The sequence below is a fragment of the Rana temporaria genome, chromosome 1 (assembly GCF_905171775.1).
Source record: "Rana temporaria chromosome 1, aRanTem1.1, whole genome shotgun sequence".
NCBI lineage: Eukaryota > Metazoa > Chordata > Amphibia > Anura > Ranidae > Rana > Rana temporaria.
The window spans coordinates 247,284,494-247,297,141 of NC_053489.1; the positions used below are offsets into that span (position 1 = coordinate 247,284,494).

Below are 12,648 nucleotides of genomic sequence, written 5' to 3' on the forward strand. Positions count from 1 at the left end.
AGAAGGGAGGGGTTCGCCCTATCCTGGACCTAAAGGCCCTCAACTCCTTTGTCAAGGTGCAGCGATTCAGGATGGAGTCGGTCCGTTCTATCATGGCGTCCCTCCACCAGGGGGACTTCATGGCGTCCTTAGACATCATGGACGCATACCTGCATGTTCCCGTTTGCACAAGCCACCAAAGGTATCTGCGCTTTGCGATCGGGGAGGACCACTATCAATTCGTGGCCCTCCCGTTCGGGCTGGCGTCGGCACCACGGGTGTTCACCAAGGTGCTCGCCCCGATCCTGGCCTTGCTACGGCAGCGAGGGATCGCTATCGTGGGATACCTGGACGACCTTCTCCTGAGAGCTTCTTCAGGCTCAGAGTTAGAGGAGGACGTGTCCATCACGTGTCGGACTCTGCAGGAGTTCGGCTGGTTTCTGAATCTCAGAAAATCAGTGTTGGTTCCGTCCCAGAGGCTGGAACCCCTGGGGCTGGTTTTGGATTCGGGGGAGACAAAAGTGTTCCTCCCATCGCAAAACCTGCTGACCCTGCAATCTGCAGTGAGACAGTTGTTGACCCAGAAGTGGTCATCTCTTCGCTTCTGCATGCGGGTTCTGGGTCTGATGGTGGCCTCCTTCGAGGCAGTTCTGTATGCCCAATCCACACCAGGGTACTACAGAAGGAGATTCTGTCACGATGGGACAGGGTCCCATCTTCTCTGGATCACCAGATTCGGTTGAGCCATCTGGCCAAGTCTTCCCTGGCATGGTGGCTGACGTCTCCGGTGCTTCGGTCCGGGAAGTCTTTTCTTCCGTGCCGCTGGACAGTGGTCACGACGGATGCCAGCCTCTTCGGCTGGGGGGGCACCCAGTCAGCCCAGGGGCGCTGGACTCGGGAGGAGTCCCGCCTGCCGATCAATATCCTGGAGCTCCGAGCAATCAAGCTGTGCCTTGTCAGGTGGTCGCTGGAGCTGCAGGGCCGTCCTGTCAGGATCCAGTCCGACAACGCCACGGCCGTGGCGTACATCAATCATCAGGGCGGCACAAGGAGCTCGGCCGCGGCGACGGAGGTCGCTCACATACTTCGGTGGGCCGAAAGGTCCGTTCCGGCCCTGTCGGCGGTATACATTCCGGGAGTTCTGAATTGGCAAGCCGACTCCCTAAGTCGCATGACTCTGGATCAAGGGGAGTGGTCTCTCCACCCGGAGGTGTTTCAGATCCTGTGCCAAAAATGGGGCACTCCAGACGTGGACCTTCTGGCGTCCCGTCTCAATCGGAAGGTACCACGGTTTGTGGCTAGGTCAAGGGACCCATGGGCAGACGCGTCAGACGCGTTAGTGGCTCCCTGGGTCAATATCACCTGATTTACGCCTTCCCTCCTCTAAGGCTCCTACCCCGCCTGCTGCGCAGGGTGGAAGCCGAAGGTATTCCAACGATCCTGATCGCCCCGGATTGGCCGCGTCGCTCTTGGTACGCGGACCTGGTACGTCTGGTGACAGACGCCCCCTGGCGTCTGCCTCTGAGGGAAGATCTCCTGTCTCAGGGCCCGATCTTCCATCCTGCTTTACGGTCACTGGCTTTAACGGCGTGGCTGTTGAAAACCAGGTACTGAAGGACCGGGGCCTGTCGGGCCCGGTAATCTCTACCATGCTGCGTGCACGGAAGTCCACTTCTCGAAAAATTTACCATCGTACATGGAAAGCATACATCTCTATGTGTGAGGAGATGAAGTGGCACCCCCGTACTTACGTGGTGTCCCGGATCCTGCTGTTCCTACAGCGGGGAGTGGACCAGGCTCTTGCCTTGAGCACGATCAAGAGTCAGATTTCTGCTCAGGCTGTTTATTTTCAGCGTCCCTTGGCAGCGAATTCTTTGGTTCGCACGTTTGTGCAGGGGGTCCGGCATGTGGCCCCCCCGGTGCGCCCTCCGCTACCTTCTTGGGACTTGAACTTGGTCCTCTCGGCGCTTCAGCGTGCCCCCTTTGAGGACATTCGGGAGATCCCCTTGCTGACTTTGTCGCAGAAGGTGGTCTTTCTGGTAGCTATTACCTCTATCAGACGAGTGTCTGAACTGGCGGCCTTGTATTGCAAGGCCCCCTACTTGGTCATCCATCAGGATAAGGCGGTGCTGCGCCCGCAGCCCTCTTTTCTTCCGAAGGTCGTTTCGGCCTTTCACATTAACGAGGACATTGTTGTTCCATCATTATGTCCTCAGCCGAAGAACCCGAAGGAGGCCTCTTTACATTCTCTGGATGTGGTTCGGGCCCTTCGAGTTTACTTGTCGGCGACAGCTCCGTTCCGGAAGTCGGACTCGCTGTTCGTGTCTGTGTCCGGTCCCAGTAAGGGCCTGGCAGTCTCGTCGGCCACCATTTCCAGGTGGATCCGACAGGTTGTGCTTCAGGCCTTCGCCCTGAAGGGGCGGGCGCCTCCCTTTCGGGTCATGGCGCATTCGACCAGGGCGATCGGGGCCTCCTGGGCTTCCGACACCAAGCCTCTGTGTTACAGGTGTGTAAGGCAGCGACCTGGTCGTCGTTCCACACTTTTTCAAAGTTTTATATGGTGGATGTGAGTGCATCTTCTGATGCCTCCTTCGGCCGCAGGGTGTTACAGGCGGCAGTTTAAGGTTGGAGTTCCTCCGTTGAGTAACTCCGATTTTGTTTGGGGTGTAACCTGTTTTTGCTGTGTTATTTTCCCACCCCTCGAATTTTTTTGACACTGCTTGGGGACGTCCCTAAGGTCAAAGGATGCTGTGTCCGTCTATGAACGAAAGAGAAAAAAGGATTTTTGTACTCACCGTAAAATCCATTTCTCTGAGTTCATAGACGGACACAGCACCCACCCCTCCTTTGTTTGTACTGCTTGTTACGAACTGAGGCTGCTAAAGCAGAGTGGGGGTTATGCCTGGGGGAGCCACGCCCCCTGGGAGGAGCGGCATGAAGGAAAGTTTTTAACACCTTAAGTGCTGTAGAATTCTGCCTAAATCTCCTGGTAGGAAGAAGCATAACCCTAAGGTCAAAGGATGCTGTGTCCGTCTATGAACTCAGAGAAATGGATTTTACGGTGAGTACAAAAATCCTTTTATCTCTATCTATCTATATCTCTATCTATCTATATCTATATATCCATCCCCACCCACGGCCAGCTCCATCCATCCACCCCCCTCTACAAAGCATCTCCCACTCCACAATGCATCCCCCACCCACGGCCAGCTCCATCCATCCATCCCCCTTCACAATACATCACCCACCCACAGCCAGCTCCATCCATCCACCCCCCTCTACAAAGCATCTCCCACCCACGGCCAGCTCCATCCATCTCCCCCTCCACAACACATCCCCCCTCCACGACCAGCAGCATCCAGCCATCCCCCTCCACAACGCATCCCCCACCCACGCCCAGCACCATTCATCCACCCCCCTCCACAATGCATCCCCCAGGCACAGCCAGCACCATCTTTCCCCCTCCACAACGCATCTCCCACCTACGCCCAGCACCATCCATCCTCCTCCACAATGCATCCCAATCCAAAAATCTGCCCAAAATATCGGCTGCAAAAATCGGCATCATATATCGGCCATCGGCTGCCCCGATTTCTAAATATCGGCATCGGCCAGAGAAAAACCCATATCGGTCGACCTCTAGTTATGATAACCTTTATATGGGCCGTTTAACAAAATTGATACAGATATGTAGAAGTGTTTTTAAAAAAATTTCTACAATAAAAACCCCTATTTTTTTTTTTTTTTTTTACACTATCTACCCATGTGCCTTTTAAATTCCAACTTCTTTAGCTTCTAGATATCCTTTACAAGGTGTTTAATAGGTCTAAGTGTTCTGCTGTGAACAAGCTCCTCCTTTGCAAAAAGTTGTTTCTTAAAGGGTCACTAAAGGAATTTTTTTTTTTTTTTTTTAGCTAAATGGCTTCCTTTACCTTACTGCAGTCCTGGTTTCATGTCCTCATTGTTCGTTTTTGCTTTGATGTTGCTGTAATTCCTCTCTGTTCTGGACACTTCCTGGTTGTCTGTTTCCTGATCACCACAGTACTGGGATATTTCTCACTGTGGTGACTAATCAAGGAGGTGATCAAGATCTTGTTTCGTTTTGCAAAACCTTCACTGCCCTCTATTGGCTCTCTGTCTCTGTACATCAGAGAACCAGGAAACAACAGCAAAAACGAAACTAAACTGCAGGCACATTTTATGATTGGTTTTTATCTATTTTTAATCATTTTTAAAAGGAATAAGTTAACTATTATGTCTCTATACCCTGTAAACAGTCATTTCAGCAAAAACATTTTTTTCGTTTTAGTGACACTTTAACACTGCATGTAACACAATCTCTGGGGGAGAATTTGATAAGCCACAAGATTCTCACCCATTCAGCAATCGTTTTACATTATCGTACACTATGAAGCAACTTTGGCAAATGGAAGAAGGGTTAAGTCCTCGTTGGGAGCATGTTCACTGCAGCTTGAACTGCAGTCCCAGAAGCTCAGCAACAGGGAGAGGAATGGGCATCCCTGCACAGAGGATTTTACAGGATCCAATTCCCTATGTACTATGTAGGACATACTTGATTTAGAGGCAAGTTAGGTCACTAAAGCTAAAGAGTTATTATAATTTTTTTGTAAGTTCTTTTATTTTGGCCACACATTATCTGATTTGTCAGTCATGTAAATTGATTAAAGAAAATAAACATAGGTGAGTTTGCATTTAGAACTGCAGCATAGCATGTCTTGAAGGATAAGTTCAACTTTTTTAACATGATGCACTCATATTTGTGGTGTAACATGTTACAAATGCACCGGCCCACTCGAGTCTGTTTTACAGCGAGCTAGGAATCTTTCCCACTTGCTGTTACAATCCAAAAAAATGCGGTTGTGCGAGACTCCACCCACCAGCATAATCTATTCAGTGTTATGTGAATGGGAAAATTACCTTTGTGACTGTCGGGCTTATAGTTCTCAAACTACCAGGGCGCTGTTGATCCCTCTAGGTCAGTGGTCTCCAAACTGCGGCCCGGGGCCAGATGTGGCCCTTTGCCTGCCCTTATCTGGCCCTTGGGGCAGTATTCAGCCAACTGACACCAATGATGGGGCACCATTCCCCCTACAAACCCCATCAATGGGGAATTATTCTTCTCATTATCAAAAATAGGACACTATTCCTCCTATTAGAACCAATGATGGAGCACTAATGCCAGGGCATTATCAATCTGTACTCCAATTGGCCACAGGCTGGCGCCCCCTAAAGCCCGAAGGTCACTAAGCTGGCCCTTTGCTTAGAAAGTTTGGAGACCCCTGCTCTAGGTAGTTGGTAGTCCATTGAGCTTCCTGTTGGAGGAGGTACAGGCAGACTACACAGTTTTCAGGACTGTGGCATTAAACCCACAATCTGCTTATGTGTGCAATGCTTCACAGGTCCCTAACAAACAAAAAAATGCAATTCTTTTGCAGGTAAAAATTTGCATTTTTTTTATTTTTCGTACATCATGGGACACAGTTAGTCTGAGTAGGTTTGTCTAACAGAAGCACTCTGCATGCTTCCTGACCACATTAGACAGTATTTGTGTAGTGGATATAGTCCTTCACTTTTATAAGCATCAAAGACATCACTGGCAGCCAATTGGTAAATTGCATAGAACATCTCTGTTTTGTGGAAGGTTTGAAAAAGATCTTTTCATCTGTATTAGGGAGACGTCTGACACTGCTATTGTGAAGTTCTTGTAGTACTTAAAGCACCACTAGAAGTACTTTACTTTAAAGCTGACTTCAGGCACAAAACCTGAATTTAAATATATTGCACTGTAAGCATCAAATACCTTTTGCAAATCGCGTTATCTTATGAAAGCAGCAGTGACATTGTTGCTCTGCTGTGGAGGGAATGCCCACCCACTACAGGTGACCTGCATGGAAACTAGAGGAGGGAGGCAGATACAAAACTAGACAATCTGCACAAGGAGAGAGGGCAGCATTGACTGCTCTTTTACATAAAGCTGCACTTAGTGTTTTTACGCTGCAGTATTGCTCTTCTAAACGGCATATTTCATGCAGTGAACTCCTTTTATTTTTTTCCACAGTATTGATTGACTGTTTAGTTTGCAACTTAGACTCCCTGATAACAGCAAACGAGTTTTGTCTTGACAGGTGATGTAACTTTTAAACTGCTTTCTGCTCTGTTGTGCTCCACTGAGCTAGTGACAGTCATTCTTATAGGTGGATTTTGTTCTATATTGTTAAAGGGGTGGTTCCCCTAAAAATAAACTTTTGACATTGCATTTGCTATAATAATTAAAATTGGAATCGGCTGGTTTTATGTAAAAAATACCTCCGTACGTAGCGTTTGGTATATTCGTTCCCACCGCCACTTCCGGGTACGATGCTGGCGGTGGGCGTTCCTTATTGATGGACAGGCATCCGACCGACGCATCCATTGCGTCACGAGATGCCGAAAGAAGCCGAACGTCGGTGCGGCTCTATACGGCGCATGCACACCGACGTTCGGCTTCTTTCGGCATCTCGTGACGCGATGGATGCAATAAGGAACGCCCACCGCCAGCATCGTACCCGGAAGTGGCGGTGGGAACGAATATACCAAACACTACGTACGGAGGTATTTTTTACATAAAACCAGCCAATTCTAATTTTAATTATTATAGCAAATGCAATGTCAAAAGTTTATTTTTAGGGGAACCACCGCTTTAAAGATATTGTTACGAGTAAATTGATACCCACATGTCATGCTTCAAAATTACGCCTGCTCGTGGAATGGCGAAAAACTTTGACACTTAAAAATCTCTAGGCGACGAGTTACCAGTGTTGTGTTGGAGGTGGTCTTTTGCTAGAATTATTGCTCTCGCTCAAACTATCACAGTGATACCTCGCATGTGGCTTGAACGTTTAGATATGCGTTTTCTCTTCTGCGTGCGAGTACGGAGCTCTTTAATTTAATTGTAATTTTTTCTTATTTTACTTTTTATTTTTACACTGTCTCCTTTAAAAAAATATAACTAAAAATTTTTGCTCACTCAATACAAGGAATGTAAACATTCCTTGTAATAGAGCATAACAGGACCTCTTTAATGTGAGATCTGGGGTCAAAAAGACCTCAGATCTCACATTTTCATGAGAGAGGGAGAGATCCGTTGGGCGGAAGTGATGTTTGACTTCGCTCTGGTCCTCCAAGGGCATGGAGTTGAGTGGGGGGGGGCTATCATGCCCTCACTCGACTTTCTGCCGATCAGGCAATGGGACCAGATTGTCTACGCCGCTTCCAATGGCTCCGGTAAGTGGCAGAGACACCCTGTGGCAGGGGCACCTCTCGCCACCCAAAAGTGCTCTTGCATCGAATCTGCCACAGAGATCAATTTTTATCTTAAAGCAGACCGCTCAGCATGAATAAGAATACTGGGGTTATGGCACTGAAAGTCTCCGTACTATCTGCAGTGGGTGGTCGTGAAGTGGTTAAAAATTAACTACCTTATTGGAATTTGTCATATACATTCGAAATGATTCAAATTGATCAACGGAAACCAAGCCGTTTTAAAATGCATGAAATAAGAATGGGTGCAAGTACGTTATACATTTCTAGTACATTTCTAGTGTCTTAGTACTATAAGCTATCATTTAAGAGCTTTTCAAGTGTTGGCTTTAGGAGTACAAAACAATCATGTAAGCATTCAGTGAATTTTCCCAGTCAGCATAGCAAACATTTGTGTAGGTAAGACCAAAGTGCTGCTTGTTGCATTTGCTACACAAGTACATCCCAGTTGATTGCTTTTGGCACTTTAATTGGTCAGATTTACAACAGTGTTGTTCTTGAGAAATATTTTCTGTAAACAATAGTGTTGTAGTCAACTGAGAAAAATATCTTGTATTTTTTATTTTTTATTTTCCCCCAACATTAAATGATCTAAATGTATACAGACAGTACCCAGGTTACAAACAAGATAGGGGGTCTGTAGGTTTGTTCTTAAGTTGAAGTTAAAACGGGTGTTTTTTTTTTTTTTTTGGGATACCATAGGGAAGGGTGCCCTTTCAGGCCCCTGTAACATTTGTTTTGCTTTTTATGGCCCTGTTCAGAAGCTTTCACCTTGCTTTCTGTCCCTATGACATTTGGATTTTGAATTTCCTTTCCTTGGGGTATATTTCCTCTCGCTTCCTACGTCTCCCTACATTTTGTAAGTAGGAGTCATTTGTAAGTTGGATGTTTGTAACATTGGGGGACTGCCTCTAACTGGTTTTGAGTTCCAACCTGTTTGTGTATCTTTTCATTATTACAGAAAGTACGGCACAGCAAGCTGGCAGAGTCTGTAGAGAAAGCCATAGAAGATAAAAAGTATTTGGGTGGTACTGATCCTTCTACTATTGAAATGTGCTACCCTCCTATAATCCAGAGCGGTGGAAATTATAATCTCAAATTTAGTGTGGTCAGGTAGGTTTTTACACGTTTTGCAAAAGTGTGTGTGTGTGTGTGTGTGTGTGTGTGTGTTGTGTATGTGTGTTGTGTATGTGTTCTTTTTTTCCTCCATGCAGGGCAAAGCTGTAGGGCTCTTTTAACACGGGTGGTCCACTCAATGGACTCCTCTTTGCTCAGCAAGCGGATGAAAGGTCTGTCTCCGCTCACTGTGCTTTCTGTCCCGCTCTACTCTAGGGAGATCGGATGGGAACGAACCTCCTGTCCGTTCTTAATCTGATCGTCCAGATGGATGGAAAATAGGGTCTCATTCTGTCTGGATTTCATAGACAGGCTTGGATGTTAGCGGACATGTCACTGCTGACATCCGTAGAGGTGAATGGAGTGTCTGATCAGGTCCGTCTGAAAAACTGACAGGCAGACCTGATCGGAAAACCGGTGTGAAAGGGGCCTTATTGTGTTTTAATGCCCACCTTTACAGCAGCACATACTTGACTGTCTTTTTTGCTCCTCTGCTGACTTATTTAAAAAGCTGAGTGTATAGGTCAGGGGAGGAGTTAAAGGCACCACATACCATTCATAAACACATGAAAGTGAAAAATCGCTTCAAAGAGCTGGGATTTTTAAGGTGCCAATCATAGTCGAAACACATTAAAATGACATCATTTTAATTGAATCGTAACAAATAAATATATAAAATCACCATTTCCAATAAAAAACATTCTCTGTTTCTTTTTTTTTTTGTTTGTTGTATCCGCAACTTGAATTATTGTAGGTTGCTGTGGTGCAGTGATCTCAACAGGTTTTATCTGTAAAGGCTTCCTCAGAAGATGTATAGTAACACAACCAAATAGCTGCATAGAATGAACAAACCTTTCATTAAATAAAAAAATTGTACATAATGTAAATGACAAATTCGAAAATTTGATGGACCTCTCTACCAATTTTCAAAACGGGGTAGTTAACTACTTGCCGACCACCCGCCGTCATTCTACGGCGGCAGGTCGGCTCTCCTGGGCGAGAGCCCGTAGCTCTACGTCGGCTCTTTGAGCAGCCACTAGGGGTGCGTGCGCGCCCCCGACTGTGTGCCTGGCGGGCTCGATCACCGCCGGGCACCCGCGATTGCTCGTTACAGAGCGGGGACCGGGAGCTGTGTGTGTGTGTGTAAACACACAGCTCCCGGTCCTGTCGGGGGGGGGGGAATGCTGATCCTCTGTGCATACAATGTATGAACAGAGGATCAGTGTTTCTCCTAGTGAGGCCGCCCCACCCCCCCACAGTAAGAACACACCCAGGGACATATTTAACCCCTTCCCCGGCCCCTAGTGTTAACCCCTTCACTGCCAGTGGCATTTTTATAGTAATCAAATGCATTTTTATAGCACTGATCGCTATAAAAATAGCTATGGTCCCAAAAATGTGTCAAGTGTCCGCCATAATGTCGAAGTACCAAAAAAAAATCGCTGATCGCCGCCATTACTAGTAAAAAAAATATATTGATAAAAATGCCATAAAAATACCCCCTATTTTGTAAACGCTATAACTTTTGCGCAAACCAATCAATAAACGCTTATTGCGATTTTTATTTTTATTTTTTTTACGAAAAATATGTAGAATACGTATCGTCCTAAACTGAAGAATTTTTTTTATTTTTTTTTATAAATTTTTGGGGGATATTTATTATAGCAAAAAGTAAAAAATATAAATTTTTTTCAAAATTGTCGCTCTATTTTTGTTTATAGCGCAAAAAATAAAAACCGCAGAGGTGATCAAATACCACCAAAGAAATAAAGTGGGAGTGATGAGCGCAAACTGAAAATCTAAAAGTGAATATAAAGTCAGAAGACTGATAACATCTATAGATAAACTTAATAAAATGGCAAAGCTGTGAACCATAAATTAGAGTCCAAAAACATAAAGCTAATGCATCAAACATGTGGATAAAGTCCAAAATGAATAAATCGGGTGTATCAACTAGTGTAAAAAACTTCTGCCCTTGGACATCAATGTAGACAATCTAGATGAGTCTTCACAATGATTGAGCTCACAGAGCGCTTACCTCCAGTTAAAGGATAATGCGTGTCAACGAAATCCTCCAAATGCTGGGATGGAATCCAGGAACGTTCTCTCCAGTCAATGGATAATGCGTGTCCACGAAATCCTCCTAGTGCTGGGATAGAATCCAGGAGCGTTCTCTGTGTACAATAGCGATACAGGTCCAGGCACAGTGGAGTCGGCTCACCAAGGCGGCCACAAATGTTACCAGGAGCAAGAATGGAGATAAAAAACTCTCATTGTGAAGTATGTAAGCACTTTAAGAAATTTAATGAAGATAAAATTGTGCTTACATCAAAGAAACAAATAAAAACGCCAAACAGCGGCACTTCCTGTGGACGGTCAGGGTATCGAGTCACTTCCGGTCACGTCTACCTTACGCGTTGCGTCACGTGAACCTCTGATGAAGTCACGTGACGCAACGCGTAAGGTAGACGTGACCGGAAGTGACGCGATACCCTGACCGTCCACCGGAAGTGCCGCTGTTTGGCGTTTTTATTTGTTTCTTTGATGTAAGCACAATTTTATCTTCATTAAATTTCTTAAAGTGCTTACATACTTCACAATGAGAGTTTTTTTATCTCCATTCTTGCTCCTAGTAACATTTGTGGCCGCCTTGGTGAGCCGACTCCACTGTGCCTGGACCTGTACCGCTATTGTACACAGAGAACGCTCCTGGATTCTATCCCAGCACTAGGAGGATTTCGTGGACACGCATTATCCATTGACTGGAGAGAACGTTCTGGATTCCATCCCAGCATTTGGAGGATTTCTTTGACACGCATTATCCTTTAACTGGAGGTAAGCGCTCTGTGAGCTCAATCATTGTGAAGACTCATCTAGATTGTCTACATTGATGTCCAAGGGCAGAAGTTTTTTTTACACAAGTTGATACACCCGATTTATTTATTTTGGACTTTATCCACATGTTTGATGCATTAGCTTTATGTTTTTGGACTCTAATTTATGGTTCACAGCTTTGCCATTTTATTAAGTTTATCTATAGATGTTATCAGTCTTCTGACTGTCTTTATATTCACTTTTAGATTTTCATTTTGCGCTCATCACTCCCACTTTATACCTTTTATTTGTTAGCACATTTTAGATTTGAGCAGCATTTTGATTTTTTTCACTGGTCACCTATTATTTTTCACTGTTGGTTAGCGCTTTAGTTACCCACTTTTTCTGTACCACCAAAAGAAAGCTCTATTTGTGGGAAAAAATGGACGCCATTTTTGTTTGGAAGCCACGTCGCACAACCGTGCAATTGTCAGTTAAAGCGGCGCAGTCCCGAATCGCAAAAAGTGCTCTGGTCTTTGGGCAGCAATATGGTCCGGGGGTTAAGTGGTTAAAAGATACATTTAAACCAAAAATGTCTTGTTGCGTCAACCTGGCTATGTGGGTCAATCAAAATACTCCCATGGGGTGGCATCTGGTAATGCTGCCTTGTTTAATTGCCAGGGACAAATAAAATACTTGGTGCTGCATGTTTTTTTGCTATGGGGCAAGCAGAGATTCCTAAGCTCTGTGTTGGTAAGTATGTAATAAACAGACTTGGAACTTATGCAGAGTTTTGTCAGAGCTTAGGAAAATTTAGGTATATGCTGCTCAGAATAAAGCCATTACAATAAGCCTGTTTGATTTTTCCCTGCATGGGCAAAGCGCTGTTTTGCTTTAAAATACATTTCCACTTTTGCAGCCAGTTTGGGATTGCACCTACTTATATTTGTTACACCTTCCCATTCACATAGCATAACATACAATTTTTTAAAAGTTGCTGTTTACAAGTGGATCTACCAGGAAACCCCCCACCATTTCTTTGTTTATAGACAAAGTATCCTATGTTTTTCACATGGAATTAAACAAGTAAGGGATAAAAACTCTTTGTCTAAGAATCTTTCATTCAAATCTTACCTATAGATGCCCAACATCGACCGTGCAATGTTTTAATATACCTAATTATATCAAACCAGGTTATTGACCAATGACCCATGTAAACCATAAAATATTTTGTTGTACTAGCTGAGGCCTTCTCCCTCTACTAGTGGTTTGCCCAACCACCGTCCATGTCTGTATTAATGTTAATCCTTGGACCCAGCACTGCTACTTTTTTTTTTAAACTGGTACTGACAAACTATACACTGTCATTTTTGTATTGTCGCACTGGCCAAATGTTGCGGCCACTCGTAAATTGCATTC

The 12,648-nt window shown here is 45.1% G+C and overlaps 1 protein-coding gene across 1 annotated transcript in view; it reads left to right on the forward strand.

The window, feature by feature from the left end:
• The window catches only part of SUPT16H (SPT16 homolog, facilitates chromatin remodeling subunit), a 73,340-nt gene that overhangs the window by 19,941 nt on the left and 40,751 nt on the right, over positions 1–12,648 (forward strand). Inside the window, exon 6 of the mRNA XM_040352962.1 lies at positions 8,261–8,412. Coding sequence (XP_040208896.1) covers positions 8,261–8,412 — 152 coding nt within the window. The remainder of the gene's footprint in view (positions 1–8,260; positions 8,413–12,648) is intronic.